Source organism: Pan troglodytes, chromosome 16 (genome assembly GCF_028858775.2).
Source record: "Pan troglodytes isolate AG18354 chromosome 16, NHGRI_mPanTro3-v2.0_pri, whole genome shotgun sequence".
In the NCBI taxonomy this organism is placed as follows: domain Eukaryota; kingdom Metazoa; phylum Chordata; class Mammalia; order Primates; family Hominidae; genus Pan; species Pan troglodytes.
Genome location: NC_072414.2, coordinates 28,743,747 through 28,766,690, shown reverse-complemented (window position 1 = coordinate 28,766,690; position 22,944 = coordinate 28,743,747). Strand labels below are relative to the sequence as shown.

Here is a 22,944-nt window from a genome sequence, read left to right as displayed (position 1 = left end):
AAATTTTCAAATTCAGTTAACAAAAGAGTCTGGATTATCTTTATACCACGAATTCTATCATGCTAAATGGGTCCATTGCAAAGTTATTCCTGAGGACTGTAACTTCTGTTCTGCTGAACTTTTATTATTTTGAGTTAAAAGAGGTAATTTTTTTTTTCCTCTCTAATTCCCCCTTTCATAATTTATGCAACACATTTGCAATAGAAGGAGCTATTGAGGGCACCGCATTGAGGACAATGTTACAGCACACACCACCAGTTTTCTTTCAGATGTTCTCATCCACCCATTGAGGTTGGAAGTTTGGAGAGTGCATCTGAAAGAGCCTACCGATATGCCTCAACTTGGTATCCCTGTCTTTTAGTATTTCATGAGATACTACTAACAAGCTAAGAAAAGACAGTCTCTGAGTGCTGAATATAGGTAGGTCTGGGCAATTTACTTATTGATTTATTAATTTTATTTTTTTGAGACAGAATCTCGCTCTGTTGCCCAGGCTGGAGTGCAGTGATGCAATCTTGGCTTGCTGCAACCTCTGCCTCCCGGCTTCAAGTGATTCTTGTGCCTCAGCCTCCCAAGTAGCTGGGACTACAGGCACACACCATCACGCCCAGCTAATTTTTTAATTTTTAGTAGAGATGCGGTTTCACCATATTGGCCAGGCTGGTCTTGAACTCCTGACCTCAAGTGATCTGCCCACCTCAGCCTCCCAAAGTGCTGGGATTATCGGCGTGAGCCACGGTGTCCAGCTACAGTTTGTACTACAATTTAATATTTGTGGTTGAGTGAAAACACATTTTAATATTTATTTTTAAATTTTTTTTATTTTTCAGATAGCATATATTATGGAGGGAGAAATTATTCTCTTCAGTGTAAGTGTTCTTTCAAGTTTTTTTAATGTTGTAAAATAAATAAATAAACAACTTCTACAAGAAGCAAAACAACATTAGTTAAGTCCTCTGTAAGCAACAAAAGACCACTTATCTAACTGGAAGCTTAGTTAACTGGAACTTAGATGGGAAGCTTAGTTCATTGTTTGCGGAATGTTCTGAAGCCCCCAGATGAGAGAAGCCACATTTTTCGATATCTGGCACTTTTGTAACAGTGTTTTCAGCTGCCTAGGAGAGCTGACTCAGAATCTGCCTCCAACATCACTGGCCTGTGTTTTGTGAGGGGAGCATCAGTGCTTGGTTCAATTGTTTAGAAATTATACAACTTGCCTGTGACCTAAGGAGGTTTATGTTTAGGAGTGGTGCGCTTTCGAAAATCATGTCCTTTTAAAAAGCCACCCCAAAAAGTGTCACAGTCATCAATCAGAGGAAGAATCCAGGAACAAACTAGTGATTTCCCCAAATTCCTTTTGCTTTGCCTTTTTGTTTTTTCAAAGATCAAATTCGAATAGCATTTTATGCTTTCTTTCACTGAAAAGAATGGCCTGAAGAAGGTATTTCACAACTAAGAATTAACAATGACCCGGAGAAGGTATTTCAATCCTCTTAAAGAAAGCTTTTATAGTATGACAAACCTATGCACCTTTAGGGGGCTCATCTTGTGCATGGTGGATTTGAGCCGTCAGTCAGATGTGGAAGTCCTGGCTGGTTCCTGTGCTGTGCCGCCGCTGAAGCTGTATTTATGGCAAAGGCTTCAGTCACTATCAAAAGAAACATGGGCTCACTGTCTCTGAGCCTCTCCTCCGAGCAGAGGAATGTTAAACCAGACATCTGTCTGCTAAAGCAATCAATTAAACATATGCCTGCTCTCAAAGGAGGATCTTGTTCTGCCTGTCTCTTAAGTTTTGGAAAATGGCTTTTCCTAAATGAGCTTTAGAAAAGCAATAATAAGCCAAGCTACACACCTTATAGTGATTTTTATGTTAACACAGGAAACACACATTTTTAATGCTGTATATCGTTCAAGTAGAATCTTCAATGGGTGTAGTAATATAATTATAATTATATAACACATAATACAACTATAATATACGATACTAGTTTTATTAGAGCTATGCTTTATGATGTATTAGGCACTAATCTTATTTAACTATCATAATAGTCCTGTGTGATGGGCATAATTTCAATTTTACAAATGAAGAAACTGAAGCTTTTAGAGAGTTTGGTTATATCTAAGTGCAGAGGCGGGGATTCCAGACTCTCGTCAAAGCTTGTGTCTTAGCCACTAGGCTCTACTGCCTACAGTTCTAGAATACTATATACTGGTCATTCCTGGTGATGATCAGTAGATGTTCATGAATTACTGTTGGTTTAAATATAACCTTATCCTTACAGGAAGAGAAGATGGTAAACATAATATCTGTGGATTTTTTTTCCAGTAGAAGAAAAGTCAATATAAAAATTGACCAAAGGAAAACATTGTCTTCAGTCCTTCCAAATTCATTCTTAGTGGCGCATCCTTAGGCTCATGGCAATGTGTAGAAAATGACTGTCATCAAACGCTAAGGATTTTAGGATAGTAAAGTACTGATAAAATGAAAACTGTTTGTGTCAAAATGCTCAGCTGATTTCCACCATAAAGAGATCTGGGCAGGACCAAAACAGTAAGGTTCAGAATGTTCATTAAAAATATACCAGGACCCTTTACTTTGTAAATAGTCAACATAACTTATGGGATTGGAAATTCCTTGGAATAAAATATTTACCCTATGAAGGAAAGGACAGTGCACAGGAAGTTAGGAGGTGTAGATTCTGGTCCTGCCTCCTATTAGCTATGTGACCTTGGACAAGTCACCTGCCCTCTCCAGATTTCAATGTTCGCATCTGTAAACTGAAGCCTCTGGCGCCTTCCAGTTCTCAAATTCTGAGTCGATGAGGCGGATCCTTTGGAGCAAGCGCCGGAGATCCCTTTCCCAGAATGCTCTGCGCCGTGAAGAAGCGACTCCCGGGTACTGGGGGCATTTTGTGTTGGCTGGAGCTGCAGTAACAAGATGGCGTCGTCGGCGGCGTGACAGGGGTTCCTCCGGGCCGGAGCCGGCGGCAGTGGTGGCAGCGGTACCGCTCCCCAGCTCACCGCGCCCCTTTTCCAGCCCGGACGTCGCCGCGAAAGCCAGGCAGCGGCGGCTGCCCAGAACAGGTGGCCCAGCCTGGTAACCGCTAGAAGCCCTTCACAAACTGCGGCCTGGCAGGCAACCAACCAAAAAACAAACAAAAAATCCTGACCGAGCAGCGGGCATCAAGTTCCCTTCGCCGGCATCTGGGCCCTGGACGCCGGGAAAGGCCTCCGTGTTCCGCTTCCTGCCGCCTTCCACGGTAGGCTTGGCCCAGCCTCCATCTTCGTCTCTCAGGACGGCTAGCAGCAGAATTCGTTGTCGGAAGGAAATATAAACTGCTTTGGAAGATCTGGTGTGGCTCCTTCGGAGACATCTGTCTGGCGATCAGCATCACCAACGGTGAAGAAGTGGTAGTGAAGCCAGAATCTCAGGGCCAGGCATCCCCAGTTGCTGTACAAGAGCAGGCTTTACAAGATGCTTCAAGGTGGGGTTGGCATCCCCCACATACGGTGGTGTGGTCAGGAAGAAGACTATAATGTACTAGTCATGGATTTTTCTGGGACCTAGCCTCGAAGACCAATTTCTGTTCAAGAAGGTTCACAATGAAAACTGTACTTATATTAGCTGACCAGATGATCAGTAGAATTGAACATGTGCATACAAAGAATTTTATACACAGAGCCATTAAACCAGGTAACTTCCTAATGGGTATTGGGCGTCACTGTAGTAAGTTATTCCGTATTGATTTTGGTTTGGCCAAAACGTACGGAGACAACAGGACAAGGCAACACATACCATACAGAGAGGATAAAAACCTCACTGGCACTGCCCTATATGCTAGCTATGCACATCTTAGTATTGAGCAGAGTCGCCAGGATGACATGGAATCGTTAGAATATGTTTTGATGTATTTTAATAGAACCAGCCTGCCATGGCAAGGGCTAAAGGCTGCAACAGAGAAACAAAAATATGAAAAGATTAGTGAAAAGAAGATGTCTACTCCTGTTTTTTGTAAGGGGTTTGCTTCAGAATTTGCCATATACTTAAACCATTGTCGTGGGCTACACTTAGAGAAAGCCCCAGATTACATGTATCTGACGCAGCTATTCTGCATTCTTTTCAGGACCCTGAGCCATCAATATGACTACACATTTGATTGGACAAAGTTAAAGCAGAAAGCAGCACAGCAGGCAGCCTCTTCTAGTGGGAGGGGCAGCAGGCCCAGACCCCAACAGGTAAGCAACCTGACAAAACCAAGGGTAACATGAAAGGTTTCTAAGCATGAATTGAGGAACAGAAGCAGCAGAGCAGATGATCAGAGCAGCATTTGTTTCTCCCCAAATCTAGAAATTTTCGTTCATATGTACATTAGCCAGTGGTCATGGACAGCCATTTACTTGGTGTAAAGAACTTAATTTTAGTATAAACTGACTCTGGGTAGCATTGGTGATGCCGTATCCTGAGCTGTGGCTACTGTAATTGTGAATATTAACTGAGACAGTGAAACATGGTGGCCGGGTTTCTAGTGCATTTTTTTTCAAGTGAAAAAGTTTACTAAATGGTTGACACACACAAATTGGTGGAGAAATTATGCATATGCCAATTTTTTGTTAAAACCTTTTGTTTTGAACTATACTGCTTTGAGATCTCATCTCGGAAGAATGTCGTGAACCGTCTTCAGCCAGTTTTGATGGTTATAAATGCTCACAATTGTGCATTCTTAGGGTTTTTCCATCTCTTGGGTTTGCAAGTTGTTCACGTAAAACGTTCTTAAAGTTGTTGGCTTGTTGTTTGCAAACCAGCTGGTAGGGTAGCAACCAAAGATTCCAATGTTGGAGCACATGAAAGACTGCCTGCTTACTTGTGCTAGAAATAATAGCATCTAAAGTGAAGACTTAGGAAAAACTTAGTGACTACTAGATTATACTTAGGACTCTGCATTAACTTTATAATGTTCTTAGTGTTTTTCTTAAAAGCTTGTCACAGAAATTTAGTTAACATCTTACAACTGAACATGTATGTATGTTGCTTAGATAAATATTATCACTGTAAACATCTATATGATTGGGGATCTTGTTTTTATTTTGAAATGGTAGCTTTTCTGTTTTTAAGTTCATTAAAAACTAAAAACTGTTTCTGTAGGAAGATGAGTTTTTTTAAAACAACAACAAAAAATGCCTTGCTGACTCCCTATTAAATAAAATCTCCCAATTTTTTGATAAAATTCTGAGTCTGTGAGTCAAACTCACCTTCGCTAATGGCTCAAAGATGCAATTAGTATCTTTCAGGGAATTGTCAAGAAATAAACTGAAAATGTAATTCGATTTTCACATGAGTTTCTTGGCTCATTCTATGCCCCCATTTTGCCATTTTTAACTCATTTGTCATTGGGAAATATTTTCAAGGATAATGGGGAAGTAAGAAAGACGAAAGTAATTTACCAAAAGACTGAGTTTTACATCATTATGCAATGTGCTCATGGCCACTTTGCCATCTTTCATTGTTCTGCTTTTTCTATTATCCTCTGTTAGGTTGCACTGCTATTTTTTCATTTATTGAAAATTTTATTTTTTAAAAATTTTAACTCTGAAACCAAGATGGATTCTTCTATTCAAACTAGTACAAAATATAATACTTTTAGATTTTTACCTAATTTTCCATATGCAATGATTGTCATTATTTTAGCTGCCAGAATTAATGAACTGATACAATTAAAAGGTTCTGGCAAAAGTATTTATAGCTTAATGGTAAATATATTAACAAAATTGTCTTACCATGTAAAGCATACAATCTTCTCTGTCCTTGAAAATATTTTACACTTCTTTTTGGGAACATATTTTCAAACCACTATTATATACAATCACTACCTTATAAAAATGCACTGTACTAAGCAGAAAATTGATACCCAGATGATATAAAGGCCATGAAAGATAAAGGAGGCAGAGTGTTTAACTCACCTTGAATTCCTAGCCTGGTTTGAGTGGGAGAAAAAACAACAACAACAAAAAAAACCACCCCAACCCCGCAAAAAAAAGAAAAAAAAAAATCTCCAAAGCTAGAAATGTGTAAAATTTACTAATATAATCTGCGGATTTCAAGGTCTTTATGCAGGGCCAAAATATACAGGCCTAACGTTTTTCATTAATAATATAATTGAACTTGTAGACATTTACTGAAAATAATAATTATCTGCACCCATCTAGTGTTTATCTTGAGGCTTAAAATCATATTTCTATGATTTCAATGACTTATTTAGCTTATCTGTATTACTAGACAGACCTTAGCCATGGACAGACACTTTGCTTGATGTTATAGAACTATCAGAACAAGTTATTGCTTGTTTTATTACTTAGGCCGACGAACAGGTATGAATTCTGTTTCAAATGCTTAGAATTTATTTATACTTGCACTGAACATGAATGGCCCAGAGCAGGAATGGAAAATATGTGGCATCCCTGTGATCACTGCCTACTCTAAGAACTAGATCAAAGCCTTAGCTGCTAAGCTGAACTTGGCCTTGGAATTGCTAAATAGCAGTGAATGCAGCCACCATAAGCAAATAGAAAGCTACTTGCTGTCCATAGTCTAGGGTTAAAATATCTTATTAAAAACCTCATAGATTTCCCTCTTTCCTTCATGTGATTTGCTTTTCTAAAATTTCCAAATATTTTGTGTTGTTTTCATTTTGAAGAAGTAATGATTTATTTTTCTTCAAGAAGAGGATCTTTTGTTGCATTAAAAAAATTCCCCACAGCACCTCACATACTTCTAATACACATTAGGGACTCAATAAATATCTGTGTCTTAAATAGTTTTAATGCTGGAAATATAAGACAGAATTATCACCTGCAACCAAAGACCTGGTCTTAGTGATATCTGTACTAGGGGTCTGTTCTGTCCAGAAGCTCATGGAAGGAATAACACAGTAAAGAGCCCCAACAAATTAAGTCCTGGGAAACTGGCAGAAAAAGAAGAAATGTGGAAGTTCCAGTTCCTTTTGTGCTACAAGTTTCCAAATTATGAGGAAATATGCCAAATGCGCTTGGCTTTCAAATAATAATATACTCTGAATTAATGAGTAACAAGGAAACACCCACTGAGCGGTTCATGGGCAGTATCTCTCCAAAGGTCAGATCCTATTGGCGAATGACCAAATAACCCTTCTCTCTTGAGCCAGCCAACCACTTCTATGGCCAGGAAGCACTTTGCCATCAACTCAGCATCATAAAAGGGAGCAATTAAAAGTATCATTTGCAGTTAATCTAATAACTCCATTGAATATTCCAAAATCTGTTTGTGAAACACAGTTGATTTGGGACCCTGCCGTGATTTGAGGAGAAAGTTTTTTTTTTTTAATGGAAATATAAAGATAAGCCATTTCTTTTAAAAGAGAAATAAAGATTTTTAATATTCTCATTTAGCAACAGTGCATAAACAAGAATGTATTAAGATGAACTTTAAGGCAAATGCAACAAAAAGTTATGTAAATTCCCCCCTTAAAACTAAGTGTGCATCCTAAAACACTCTTGTTGATGAATTTGATTTATTTCACATTTTGGGGAGTTTCTAAATTAATTAATTCTTTAACATCAACACATGATGATTTTCTCTGATTTTTGGTAAATACACTCATTTTTCAGATGAAGAAAATGAGAAAGATAAAGGTTCTAATTATTTGCTAATGCGAGTGATAACATATTTAATAAAACCGTGTCATTCATTTACTCATTTAACATTTATTGAATACCTGCTCTGTCTGCACCAGAATTCTGTTAGGCATTAGGGACTAAAGTGAACAAAGTTAGTGTAGTTTCTACTTTCATGGAGCTTACAGTCTAGTCGGAAATCTTGCATTAAACAAGTACAGAAATCACAACTGAGATAAAACAAAAGCAATCAAATAAAGGGTGCTTATAACTTTGTTTACTTAACAAAACTATGGTTTCCTGCAGAGGTGGTTTTATCTTTTTATCTAAATTTTGATTTGTCCTGTAGAAGAAATTCAATTAAAAATGTAAAATACAGAAGGTTTACTATAGATCCACTGAATTGTTATTCCTGAATGTTATTTCTGAATTAGTGTTTAATGTTAAAATGACAAGGGTTTTTTTTTTTTTTTGAAAAAAAAGTGCTAGTTATTGTAGAAATACCTTTAACCAAGGCAGTTTCCAGGGGAATTAATGACCACTTTAGGTTAATGGTCATTGGATTCATGTTCAGCCCTCAATTAAACTCTGAACTTCAATTGTTATTACTTAATTGACTTGGTTATATTTCATGTCAGCATTTCAATATGACCTTCCTTTTAAAAAGTAAAAATTACCCTGACATAATACCATGAGTCTTTAGTTGAGCCTGACATTGTTGCAGCAGCCCACAGTATCTTTATATATGGTTGAGCCTAGAATTTGCTTAGCTTTGCTATCACTAGTGTACTTCCCATTATCCTTGCCTATAAAATGAGACAGCTTAGGATAAATCCAAGTGATGAGGGAAAAGGGATGAAAAAATAAATATATCTGTTGCCATGATTATTATTAAGATGCCAAATAAATCCACTGAGATCCTCACCACTTTATCCTAATTGCAGGGAGTTAGACAGTTTTAACGAATACCTCGAGTATCACAATTAAATACTATCAAGGCATGCTTATTTTAAAATGTTCCTATATTATCTTTTCCTTACAAGTGACTCCAAATATTCAGCTGTTCTTGTTAAGGAGATGAAAACTTAAATCTCCTTTACCTATACATTAAACAACAAGAACAAGTTGGATTTATTTAAACAATGAGTTGGATTTTATATAAAGTGAGTATGACACTCAGATCGAACTTTGCTATACTAAGTGAAACAAATTAAGGCACCAAATGAGCATTTCCCTTCCCCTGTACTGTGGAAATGTTTTAAAAGTCTTTTTGAAGTACTTTGATCAGGCTTTGAAATCATTTTAGTGGATTACTATTGTATGAAAACTGTAATTTATAGCGCTTGACCTAAGCAGCTCTTTGTCTCACAGCCATATTCAAAACAATAGCAGGAAAGTGAAAAACAGAAGGCGAACCCAAGTTGTTCAGGTTATTATTTAATTCATAATTCCATCTTCCTTATTTAATCTTTGGAATCCAAGCATGTTCTTAATAAAACAGGTTCAGATCATGTTTACTAAATGTAGGAAGGTTAGTTTAGAGTAACAAGATTAAATGATCCAAACACATGACCCTTCCATAACCCACGAGTGACTTTACACAGACAGGTTCAGATAGACGCTTCCCATAAATGGTGACATTGCAGGCAAACTTCTATTGTTTGCCTTTTAGTTTCCTCTCAAGTTAAGCTTGCTTTGTTCCTTAACCCTAATCAAGAATGTGCCTATTGAGATTTTCTCCTCTCATCTTGTCACAAAATAGTTATACTTTGAGACAACTTGCTCCCATCAGATCACATGAAAATGGCAAGCTACCCCCAAGATGAATGAGCTAGGAGTGATTCGCTAAATCATAAAGACATTTTGCTATTTTAATCAGCTGAACACCACCACTCAGGCTGAAAGTAGCTATAAAACCTTACTTTTTTTTTCTCTTTTTGCTCCTTTTGCCAAATCATTTACTGAAGGCATGAACTTCAAGCCATATTTAACCCTGTAAAATCTTATTATCTTAGTTAAAAGTTTTACGATCCTTCTGGTGCCACATATGCACTTGAGTATTTGGGCATGTGGAGGGTGCTTAAGTTGTGTTTCTCCCCAAAGAGGTTAGGCCAATTGCTCCCCACTCCCCAACCAGATGTACGCATCAGGACATATTTTGGTCCTGGGATCCTGATCTTTTAGAGAGAAAAAGAGCCCAAGAGTAATGAGAAAATGCAGGGTACATGTCCATGTGGAGGGAAACTGGCGAAGGCCAACGCAGGGGAAGATGACATGGAAAAAGTGAAAAGTGAAGTGAGAAAGCATATGGAAGCAGTAAGGATTTATTGCAATTGAGGCACCAGGTCTCTAGATGGGAACAGTTAAAAAGAGGAGACATCTAAGGCATCTTGGTTCCAAAGAGAAAAGAAAGCAATGGGTGTAGCTCCCCAGTGAGAAGCAAGTGAATTAACTGTTCACTTCAGCATTAATTAGTGTGGCCCACCAGGGACCATTTAGGTAGATTACCTCATCAGGGCTCTAAGCAGTCCCCTGGCGGCCTGAGTGAGTTAATGCACCCCCTCGAGACCAACAATTTATCATCTTTTCCAGGGGGAATCAAGCCTTGCAGATAATGAACAGGTACACACACCTACAGTTACAAGAAAATTATTTCCCCTGGAGGTCCAGCGTTCTACTTTAGACCCCTGAGACTTCCCTTTTATTTTAGATTTTAGGAGTGTTGTAAAGAGCTGACGTATGCTTCACTAGAAGGCAAAAGAAAAAAAAAGGATATGCAACTGTTTATGGTTTGTTTCTTTTTTGAGGGGGTACAGATGTGAGGTGGGAAGGAGTCTATGCAGTCGCCTTACAGATCAGTACCGGATCAGCTTTGCTTTGAGTTGATCTGTTTCCAGACTTCAAACGGTCGCCTATGTGTTTGTGAGGGCAGATGCTTGGCAAGTCTGCATATGCCAGGGAGAACGTCATTCAGTTTTACGTTTTACACACGCTCCTGCTTTCTGGCTTTGCATAATTCATTAGCATAGTGTGCAGAATGCACCATAAAACAAGATTTGGCTTTAATGTTAACGTTCTAATGACGACAGCAATAAAAATAAGTTGTCATTCCGTGTCTACTTTCTGGGGCTGATGTTTATATTGTCTAAACTAAAAAAACCAACAAGCAGACAATGCATAGAGATGGAACACAGACAAGTACTTTTAACAGAAAAAGAAACAAACCAAGGAGACTTTAAGCTTCCAGTTGGGAACATTACTCTCTTCTCTCCCATACAGCTCCAATTCAAAAGTAGTATAATTATCACATTAGTTTTTATGTGTGAAAAACTTACTTTTGACTAATTTGTAACCTTATTGTAGTGTGTACAGTTTACTGTTGGGTTCTTTCTCACTTTTAAGGGCCAGATTTTAAAGCCTCATTCATAAAGAGGAGGTAGTGCCTTTGCTAGGAACACCAATACCTTCTCACAACACATTATGTCAGGGCAACAGGTAAAAGAATAAATACAAAACGCAAGTACCTTTTTTATTTTTTAATTTATTTGTTCACGTTCATCGTAAATTTGTTTAATGTAAAATAAACAAATCCTTGACAAGGGTTTAACAGGATTTTCAACGTCTGTGCAGATAAATGTAATTTATTCCTAAAGAAAAAACAGTTTAGAACATGCCAGGAAACCTGCTTTTAACATTTTTGTATAAAGTGTGTGTGTGTGTGTGTGTGTGTGTGTATCCAGGCAATACAGTAGTGGTTTCAAATCATTCTATTTCACTCAGAAGCCTGCATGATGAATTTTATACTGAAACAGGAGTTTGCCTGATACTTCTTTAGCATTTCATCTTCTGCCTCTCTCTTTTGATTTAATGCACCCCACTCAGAGTTAAAATCCACACATGTTGGGACCAGGTTTGTGTCCTTCAAAAGGAAAAGCAGCAGGCATATTTTTACAAACCTTCTTTGGTAGAAAATAAACAAAGTATAAATGACATATTTAGTCTTTTGAAAAAAATCAAGCAATGTATATAAGTTAAAGCTGTCTGCAAAAATTACATTGTTGTTATTAGTATTTCCCATATCATCTATTCAACATTATAAAAGTTGTTATGTCAGCATGGCAGGGTGGCGGGGGCAAATATTTTACTAAATACGTTTTGGGTACAGATTAATATTCAACTTCCCAAAAGATAGGTTTATTATTAACTTATTGATGTTTCGCTTTAGACTGAAATCTGATTTGCAGTACACAAAAGTACACAAAAGTGAATAAAGTGAACAAATAGAAAAATCTCCTTTATTTTGCTTATTTAAAAATTGTTCCAGGTTTATTTCCGGCACACTCAGTTCATACAAAGCTAAACATTTCTAATGCTGAACTTACTCGAGTGTTTTATAATTACATGGTATAAAATGCATATACTAAGCAGTATACAGAATGTGCCTTTAAAAAACTCGACTCATAACAATACTAGCTCACGTACATACTGACAACTAGCCATGTTTAAAAATAAACTCTCCTCAATGTTGGGTTGTCGCCTCTCGGCCCCCAATCTAAAGGAGTGTGGTTTCCAGGCACAATGGGACTAATACTTTCAAATAAGATAAATCTAAAATATGTGGTGTTCAAATAACATTATTAAAAGAGGAAATTCTCATCAAGTGTATTTTTGCAGCTTGGCTTACTGTCACAGAAGTCAGGAAGCCGTAAAGATTGAATATAGCAAACACACAGCATAGGCAGGCTGCCATCAAGGTCTTCTGGAGCTCTGCAGGTGAGTACAAAGGTGGCTTTGGACTTTGTGGCTTCAGCTTTCCTAGGTTTGCGCTAGATTATTCCACGATGGTAATGCAATGCTGGGTCTCTCTGAGTGCACATGAAGAGAAAGGGAGAGGGAGAGACAGTGAACGGAGGCTTAGGGAAAAAAAAATAAGAGGGTGATTCGGTAACTGGGAGGAGAATTGAAAAATCACACCTTTCAGTCTTCACATTTTTTCTTTTGTTCAGCATACAAGGATAAACCATCCGGAAGAAAGAAAGATTATGACTATCTATAAACTAATTGTTTGACAGAGACAGAAATGCTGATAATGAGTGGGTTGTGTCTGTAGTTCTTGGCTGTTCACATCAGCAAGGGATGAAGGAAAACAGAAACTCTTGATATGTTTGTCTAAAGAGGTAGTGGTGTGACTACGGGCAGCAAGAGTTCAGCTGAAGTTCAGGGCAGATGTTGCCAGGATCTTACAGTGCAGGAAAGTAAAATTGCTTCCGGATTCACCTTTTCCTCCCAGCTTCTCTTCCAGGATCTTCAGGGTCAAGCTATGCTGTGGCATAAGGTGACAATGTTCGTGGGGAAACAGGCTTTGAGCAGGATGCCCCTTTCCCGGTTGCAGTCCAGCTCCTGGATAAATCCATACCAATAGATGACTAAGCCTGGCCCAAATCTGTAAAAACACCAGAAAATAACACACACACATGGTATCAACAGAGCTCTTGAAAAAAGTCACCTTGGGGCACTGATAAGATGATTAAATGACAGGACTGCACAAAATTTTTGTTTTGGTTGCTACCATTGTGACTGAAAATAGCCAAACTTATACCAAAGAGTTCACATAACACACATACTACCTTCTCGGATGGATGTGTTCCCTTTCTTTCCAGAAACCTGAAGTATTTCAGATATGGAAACTCTGAATCTTACCTTTCAGTAAGGTGTTATGAGCTTGGGCTGATGTGACTACCTAGCTGATGGAGGACAGATTCACAGTGCAAACAGGAATGAGCTGGGGAATGCCAGCCTTGGGATTTAAGTCTAACATTTAATGGTACTATTTAAAAAATTAAACTTGCCTAATAGCAACTAAGAAAAATAAAAGAATGTTTGAAAACAGAATTTAAAAAAATGCAACAACTTATGGTCCTCTTCTGGCTATACTGTTCTACTTATGCACCCATTGGGCTGGAAGTACCTCCTGTCATCCATATGACACACTGGGTCCCTTTACTCTCTGCATTACAACTTCTTTAAGTGTGGACACAGCATAAAGTTTGGTCATTGGTGCTTACGGAAATGAGGAATAAGGTCATATAGGCTTGTGACAAAGTATAGATCGCTATGGGCTTAATAAAACCTCAGCATTTCTAAGTTGTGCCCTCTGAATTATCTGCAATTTTGTTAGCAGTGACTGATCCCCGCCAGGCAGACTCAGGAAGTGGCCCTATGGACTACTTCACCCATCAGGAAGTTGAGACCTTTAGGCTGGGTTCATAAAGATGTAATCACTATCAATCACTGCACACAGAGAGATGTTTTGCACATGAGTTTCACGTTTTTCCTACCGAGGGCACTTAATTAAAGGGCAGCACTACTTTTGGTGTAGTGTTGCAGGAATTTTACAGTGAAATAATAAATTATGAATGTTGGGTTAGTAAAAGCATGTCTAAAAACAGAACTGCTTTCTGTATTCTAACATTACAGCAGGCTGAACCATGCTAGGCCAAAAAGCTTTTGCCTTCCATGATTTATTATATGCTGTAGTGTACTTGCCAAAACTAACAATACAGGATGGGCTGCGAGATACTGTATGCACAGGGACAAGTTCAATTGGATGTCACGGCCTGGTTTATTTGGGGATCCACATTAGTGGGGTAGCCAAGTTGTATTCAAGATTATTTAAAACTTTGGGATTCCCCTCTGTGCAGGTACAGAACCATGAGATGGCAGCTCATCACTTGATCTTGTTCTAGAAGAAGTAGGAACTGGGTATAATTAGAAGCCTTGGAGCACCAGGCCCACTGAGATTTATCAGCTGCAGATGTTCTCTTCTTCCTCAGCATCCCCAAAGAAGAGATTCCTTTGGGGTCAGTAGAATTAGGCTACCTGTGCACAGGTGTGTGGGTCCCCAGGCTCAAATGCATACAAGACGAAGCTCACACCTGCAGAAGAACTTGCTTCCATTTAACCGAGGGTTTCTTAGTAACTTTTAATCACAAACACTTGTCTGTAATTGGAACATAAACCATTGGTACCTTTATTTTACAAAGAGCTCTATGATTAGTGTCAAATGATCTCAGATTTGTCAAAACAAGTCTGGCAAGAACAGAAAGATTTGTGATTCTGTGGACCATGTCTGAGAAGCCACAAACCTTCCCATCAGTGAAGCACCCCTGAGTCACGGCCTTGACAGATCTAACATTAAGCTCAACACATTCTTCCATTTTATTATACAGCCATTCTGGAGACCATGATGTTCTTCAGAAAGGCGCTAATATTTGCACAAAGGAAGAAAAAAACTGTGATCTAACAAGTCACAGAGAAGAACAAAAGAATATATGGAGGTCATAAAAAACAAGCCCAGTATTTTAAAGATTTAATAAAACAAAAACACATATCACCAGCACTGAGCGAGTGAGAGCAGCCTGCACTTTCTTTGAACAGCTAAATCATAAGCTAAAGGACACGAAGCATGACAGCTCTTTACGAAAATGGCATTTTCTAGGCAGAAAAGCCATGCTGGGGAACACCTCAGTGCTCAAGAAAATGGACTTGTTTCACTTGTGAGGCAACAGATATTCCTGCAACTCAAAAAGGTTTTGCAAGATTGTGAACCTGAACATTTCATGCAGTGGTTCACAACCAGGATTCCCTAAAGATACCAACACAGATCTATGAACATTTTGAGTAGGATTCATTAATAAGACTCTACTGTCTACCTAAGTTTTGTGTTTCTTATGGAACTATGTTTAGGTTAGGTAACATTACCTCTGTCAATGTAGCTCAAAACCTCTGATTGACAATATGTCTCTAATTAAGAATGAGGAAACACAATGTCCCTTTGTAAATAGAGATTGATAGGCTTTCAAATTATGTGGTCTTTGGGTGACAAAAGCAGTAAGGACTTTAGAGGGTGATAAGTTTGGAAATTTAATGGCAGAACAAGATCTGGCCTTATTCCCAGCACCTACTTTAGTGCATTTCTGAGCCTTCTTCAACAGCTCAGGATCCAGAGATTATCAGATGCTGACGAGATAATCTTTCAGCAACCTACCTGTTTATGAAGAGGCTGACCACATGAAGCAACTTTATATAATCAATTTCTGGGTTATCTGAAGTAACAGGAGGGGGGAAGTTTTGGTTGCTAATTTGAAATATCAAGCAATCAAAAATGGTAGAAGAGGTGTAAAATAGGACCCTAGAAAATTTTTATTTAGGTCAAATGCAGACTTTTGGGTTGAACCATTTCCCCTTTTTGATGCCTATTCTTATTTACTGTGGCACCACTAGACAAAAATGAGATCACTGGGAAGGCAAATACAACCTTTGTGACCAATAAAAATCAAAGAGACTTTGTTAACAACATTGAAGAGAAAAGAGAGTCCTTGGGTCTGAGAAGATATGCACAGCAGAGGTTGGTCTGCTACTGAGATTGCAGCCCTCCCTGCCAGCTGGGAGACCCTCAGGAATGGGTGTCCATGGACATCTGAATTGATTCTGGAAACACTTTTTAAAGTTGACTATAATTTTATGGTTGCTATACTCATGGTCAAGTAATAAGATCCAAGACCCCCAATGGATTTTAAAGACTCCTGGGAAGCAGCGACTAGAATGTGAATGACGTTTGAATAAGTAAGTTTGTTTGCAAATAAAATATCACCAAATTAGCAAAAACAACAAATACGCCTTGAAAAAATGGGAGGTGAAAGCCAAGAGCCATCACAGACCATGAAGGCAAGAAAGATGAGGTTTTTCATAAGTAATGACCCCTTATAAATATGTTCAAAATGTGTTTCTTGGCTGGGGACAGTGACTCACACCTGTAATCCCAGCACTTTGGGAGGCTGAGGCAGGCCGATCACTTGAGGTCAGGAGTTTGAGACCAGCCTGGCCAACATGGTGAAACCCCGTCCCCACTAAAGATACAAAAAAATTAGCCAGGCGTGGTGGTGCTCGCCTGTAGTCCTAGCTACTCGAGAGGCTGTGGTGGGAGAATCTCTTGAACCCAGGAGACGGAGGTTGCAGTGAGCTGAGACTGCACTACTGCACTCCAGCCTGGGTGACAGAGCAAGACTCTGGAAAAAAAAAAAAAAAAAAAAGTGATTCTCTGGTTTCATTTCATTTTAGGGTATTTAGAGAAATTCAATCAGAGACGATGGAACTAAAGCTGGCCCTTCTGTGCATACCTGTTTCCTAGTGAGTATCCCTCTGTTTCACCATTTGTCTGTTATATTGGGACCCTGTTGAGGGTAAAGACCAGGTTTTATTTGTATTCATGTCCTCCATGCCTAACACAGTGCCTGGTACATGAAAGATACCCTCAAGGACAAGATGGGCAATACAGGGTTAGCACTAAGATGATCAGACAGCTTTGCATTGGTTATTGAATCAGTGCGAGTCTAGAGACGGGTGCAGGCAGGGGTCAGCCATTGCCTCGGCATGGCAATTTTATTAATGACCAGAGTGAGCACACTAGTGGCATACTTACAGGTTATAGTGAAAATAATATAGTTACAACAATGTTCATTATTAACACTTTCACCCCACTTACTATGTGCCCAACACTGTTCTAAGCACTTTAATATATATAGAAGCACTTTATATATATCGAACCACTTAATTTGTATGCCAACTCCATGAGGTTGGTACAATTATTATCCCTGTTCTACGAGTAAAAAAACCAAGGCATAGAACAATTAAGTAGATTGCCTAAGGTCTCACAGCTAAAAAGTGGAGGAACCAGTTTTAGAACCAAGGCAGTTTGTGATGCACTCACTATGAGGTAGTGATCGGTTTACTAAACAGGGTGATAGAATGTTAGACTTTAACCAGAAAAAGAGAGTCAGTGTCCTTTGCAATGGTTAAGCCACACCTAGGGCATTTTGGAGAGTTCTGGTGTCATATTTTAAGGGAATGTCTCCAGTTTGAAAGTCAACCAAAGGAGAATCCTAGGATATTTGAGGAATGGTTAGAATAAGAGTATGTCTGATTTAGAAGTGAACAGTCAAGGTTCACTAACACACTCATCATGTTCTGATTTTGAAGAGTGCTCTTATGGAGGAAGAATTTGATTCATGCTGTAGCTCTCAAGTGCAGACTTAGGACAATGCTTGAAAGTAGCCAAGAATTAGATTTTGATTCCACACAAATAAAATTTTTTGTATAACTGAAACTTTCAAAAACATGGAGTGAGCGGCCTTGCAAAATAGTGACATCAGTAGATCTATTAAATCAAGGCTGGGCTTTCATTAATTTTAAAAAATTGAACCAATGCATACAAATTGGGAATGTTTACACAAAATCCTGCATATTTAGCTTTTTTTGAGAAACTAATCAATCTGGCAACAAGCAACTGAAGATAAGTAACAGCTGCCCCCTTCAGATATAACCTAGGTTCGCGGGACTGCCACAGTCCCCACTGTTCTCTGTCACTTTCTGATGCCGAGGATCAGTGCCAGGTATACCAACTGAGCTTCTTAGCTCCTAACTTGCACTATACAGCAATACTCCTCCTTGCTGCATATCTAGGATGCTAAGGTTACATAAAATAAAGAATTCTCCATATTTTCTCCAGTTCTATTGTTTTGGTAAACTTGGTTATTGGGTTCCTGAAGCTGCATATTTGAAGGAGTTGGTTACAGGGAGAACACTTTGTCAGTCAAGGTGAATTCCTGCTGGCAAGCAGTGAAGAGAGACATAAAAATGCCCCAACTGTGAGAGTCCCTGGCTGTTTGGTGTTGGGGCTAGCAGGCTTTGTCGATCTCAACAGGTGTTGAGGACAGTGCAGGAAACACAAATGCTGCTTACATTTTGTTCAGTTTAAAAAAAGGCAGTGAAAGCTGTTAATGTATTTTTAAAAGATTATCACCAAGAATGTTTTAAAAATGGTACTTCAGTGAGTAAATTCTTAGTTTTGGAGAAAAATCTAGCTATCCTCAGATAAGCCCTGAGGATTCCAGATTGCGAATGTTGGACAGAATATGATATAAGTATCTTTCTGTTCAAGGTTTCCTATAACTCTCTGAGAAACTCAGTGGTTCAGACAGAAAATTTGGCTCCCCAAATTCAGGAAGAACTTGCTTACTCTTTTTTTTTTTTTAAGTATAAAACTAAATACTCCCCTTTCCTTGCCACGCCTCTAACACTATCCTATAATTCAGGAATTACTAGGATGAGGCATCTTTACTTATGGAGAATGGAGAAGATTATTAACTTTCTATTGTTATACTTTTCCTCAAGGCATCCTCTTCAGAGACTGTTGAAAAGAAAGGTAGATGAAGGAATTTAGAGGTTTCGAATCATACTATTAGATATCATCTTGCTAAATTAACCCCAATAACCCCTCGTTGGTTTCCTGAAGCCAGCTGAGCTTCTAGATCTCCACAGATTTCAGGGAGCCCTTGACAAATCATTATGTCTATAAGGATGCTAAGTACATATAAAATAATATAAGATCTCAATAATCAACAACAAAGAGGTAACTAATATTTACTGAGCAGGCAGTGTTTCAAGAACTTTTACATGTACAGACTAATTTGGTACTCACTGCCACCCTATGAGGAGGGCACTATGACTATCCTCATTTTACAGATGAAGAAACTGGGGCCCAAAAAGGGCCAGGTTTCGAACCCAAGCCGCCTGGCTCTATGGCTTACCCTTGTAACTACTATGCTTTACTGTCTCATTATACCTTGTGTTTATATAGCATTTTATAACAGTCATTTGACTCTGAAAAATATTTACTACACCTGGATAGGTGACAGGCAAGCAGGGGTCCAGAAGCAAGGCAACTGATCAAAACCCCAGTATATGAGTTGGGATCCACCTATCTACACAGGGAATAACTCTAAGTTTGATGTCAATAGTTTCACGCTAAAAAGTTTATCTGGCTACTTATTTCAATTTAAGTATCACCACATTTAGGAAGTAGATGGAAAAGCAACCCATAATTCTGGCAAAAGAAATGAAAATAATTACTTTTGAGGGAGCATATTTTAAACCTTTGACAAACAGGTGGAAGTAAGCTAGGGAATGAGAATTACAGAATCACTACATAAAGTTCAGAGAAGAGAAATGTCTCACGCTGTGAAGGGGTTCAGAAGTTATGGGGCAGAATCTAAACATGAGGGAAGAGGAGTAAATCCAGAACACTGCCACAGCTTGTTCATATAAATGGAAATAAACAGCTGGAATAAGTTATGAGGAAAACTGAGGGAAGCAACGGGTCTAAGCGTATGAGGTAGAGATTTGTTTTCCCAGAAAAGAAGGTTCAGGCTTGTTAAACAGGGTGATACAGTATGCCCCAAAGGCCCCAGTTTTGCTCCTAAAATACCTCTAGTATACAGATGCATCTTATGTTTGTGCCATTAACTTGGCTTACCCATGTTTTCAGCTCTATGAGAAAACCACTACATATATTTTTTAAACTAGTATGCTTTTACATCTCTTTTGGTAATAAGACGGTGAAAGGTGTGGGATTTATGTACTGTTACATAATTTGTCTCTCTACCTATAATCACGGAAACTCCTGAAATTGACCTAATACTTTTCTTCCCAATGAGCTGAATTACCATAATTGCATAAACAAGGATTCTCAGTGCAGTAGAGTCCTACAATATAAATCTGCATCTAGTCAATGAAACAAACAATTCTCAATTGAAGAATGACAAGTAGACTACGGAATGATCTGATAATTTTAGTCAAGTTTCTTGTTCATGAGGGTCTTCATCAAACAATAAAAACATACAGAAACCTTCATTCCTAGCCCAAATTTTTTATTTCAATCATAGGCAAATAAAAAACTCCTTCTCTAAAACAAGAACAGCAGAGAATCATATATATATATATATATATATATATATATACACACACACACACACACACAAACATATATACACACACACACACATATATATGTATAATCATAATCATATATATATTTCTTTTTCTCTTTCTCATTTTGAGTTGCTGTGTGGGGTCTGTGCTATCTTCTGAGGATGTGTGCAGACATGTGGCTGTTGGAAGTCGATTGTTTCACCATCAAAAAGACTTGCATGTGGTTTTTATGAAGAGTGCGTTTTCAAACACATAGTTCACGATGAAGGAGAAACATAAAACATCTTGTAATTGTTTTAAAATAAACTCTTACACTGTTTATTTAGTTTTAATCTACGTGTTGTAGATTGGTTATGCACTTGTTAATCACTGTTGTATGTATATCCAGACAGAGTTGTAAATAACTTTTCAGTCCAAGTGAAATATGCTTGCACATGTTTATATGCAAAGTATGTGTATATTTATGCCTGTGTGTAAATATGTGTACAATAATAATAGATTAGCGATCATGTAATATAACATCATAAGGTTCTGGCACTATGGTCAATTTAATATACAATACAAATATTCTTTTTTCGTAGAAATGAAGTTAAAATATGATAACTTGGTTGTTTATCTACTTTTTCTTACCTTGCCAGGTCTGTATTTGCAGACTGAAATGACCAAAGAAAGAGAACCTAGTTATGAGTATTCTCACTCAATCTATGCATGTTGGCTATGAAAAGTGCAACTTTATCTCTTTGAAACAACTTTCTATAATTTTGAAAATAAAAAAGTAAAAGCATATGCTAAATACTGATTCACTTTGGGCCTTTATGCCACAAAGAAAATGTTATTTTGAACAAAAATTTAAATGTATATAAATATACAACCACAACACTCTGAAATTCTCCATGGTGATTATATACCTTGATATTTTCACATCCATGTTAAATTACCTGAAAAAGTACTTAATTTCTACTTTGCTTTGTTCTATATTGGATATAGATAGATGCTATATTTATAATCTTTCTAGCCTGTTGTAAATCTTTTCTCAGAAGATTACAATAGAAAACAAAGGCAGAAGTGATTTTGTCTTTAATCTGTTGTCTTTAGTCTCTGTTTTCTAGAAGAAATGTTTACTCCTGGATTGGGTCAGCCCCTCTGCATTTACCTATAAGAATCTACATACAAGCTTCTCTATCCATCCTGCATAGAGCACAAGTCACAGAAGAAAAGCTCCTCTCCATAAATTGCTTAACATAGTAATCAATATCTCTTCACATTTTCAGAGTAAACTATATCACTTGAATAAACAAAATGCCAAAGGGTTCACAGTAAAAGACTAATTAGAGCAATGACAATGATTCTAGAAGTCTTCCTGGAAAAGGCAACTATTTAACTATGTTGTATTTATTCACATCAGCCCTTTAAACTTTCTCCATGATACATCCATTTTTGAGGGGAGGGAAAGGTGAGGTTAGGGGTCCCGAGAGACATAGAGGGATGATGGGGTCAGAAGTATATTGAGATGATTTCACTGGGAAACGGGAGGATGAGTTTCAGGAAAATAGCTGTGGTTCTGTTTCAAACAGGATGAATGGAGAAGACAGAACACCTTCTCAAATGGGAAGAGAGACACAGCAAACACAGCAAAAGACATAGAAACCCTAAAAGTAACAAAGTACCCGAAGTTATGTTTACTTTGAAAACACTAAGTACTAAAACGAGAGAATACTTCATGTGGACACTGGGTGCAAATCATGTCCATCGATCTGGAATTTATACCCCAGCCTTCTTCCAAAAGTTGGGGGTGTTTGTTTTAACAAAATTGGTTGTGTGAATTATTACATGTTTTCTCAGTTATTTCCCCAGGGAAACACGCCAAAGGCAAACCCATCATTTCAGCTGATTTAGTGTTTGATGCCAGAGAATTTATAATTGATATGACAACCATAATGGATAGTGATCATGGAGTTGGCAAGGCCTGGCTGACAGTGGTGCAGTCCATTTTGGTGTTTGCCAGTTAATCAACCATCAGACTTGCTCTGATGAATTTTGAGGTGATTTCTGAACTTTCCATTTCTAACTTTCTGAATATTAGAAATTAGAAACACATTATAAAATGGAAAAGACTACATAAATATTGCTTACCCAAAATATGTCTTTTTCAAGTAGCCCTTAATTATTCGCTAATGGAGGGAATGGAGTTTCTTTTTCCTTGGCATAGTTCTCAAAGGATCACAGGGTAACCCAGAGTTCGGTCAGATGTTTATCTCAAGGAACAAAGAGATTTATGGGTTTTGGATATATAAAAGTCTGCTTAAAATAAAAAATTATTGGAATTTCATCCTCGGCAAAGTCAAATAACTGAAGGATTAGGGCTGATACATGTTTGCCCTATAAATCTATCATTAACCAAATGTGACACAATGCTTTGGTATGTCAGATCCCAACTCACTCTAAATGGGCAGTTAAATTTTTCTCTTA

At 38.0% G+C, this 22,944-nt stretch overlaps 2 protein-coding genes across 12 annotated transcripts in view; one reads left to right on the top strand and one right to left on the bottom strand.

The window, feature by feature from the left end:
• The first annotated feature begins 3,475 nt into the window (after nucleotides 1-3,475).
• Nucleotides 3,476-4,357, top strand: LOC129137198 (casein kinase I-like). The gene is given in 3 exon segments (XM_063794711.1): nucleotides 3,476-3,553; nucleotides 3,555-3,577; nucleotides 3,579-4,357. Coding segments are annotated over 3 exon segments (792 nt in total). The 3' UTR covers nucleotides 4,270-4,357.
• A 6,811-nt stretch (nucleotides 4,358-11,168) lies between these two features.
• CDIN1 (CDAN1 interacting nuclease 1) overlaps nucleotides 11,169-22,944 on the bottom strand; it is a 234,067-nt gene continuing 222,291 nt past the window's right edge. For 6 of the 11 annotated variants that reach the window (XR_008539534.2, XM_063794702.1, XM_009428761.5 and 3 more), the window contains 2 exons: nucleotides 12,925-13,090; nucleotides 11,169-12,512 (listed from right to left, as the gene is read on the bottom strand). Coding sequence is in view for 10 of the 11 variants with exons in the window: in XM_063794702.1 (XP_063650772.1) it covers nucleotides 12,961-13,090 (130 nt within the window). In the remaining variant the exon portion in view is untranslated. Of the gene's footprint in view, nucleotides 13,091-22,944 lie in introns of all 11 variants that reach the window. The other 5 variants (XM_024349115.3, XM_063794701.1, XM_016927912.4 and 2 more) reach the window with 1 other exon arrangement.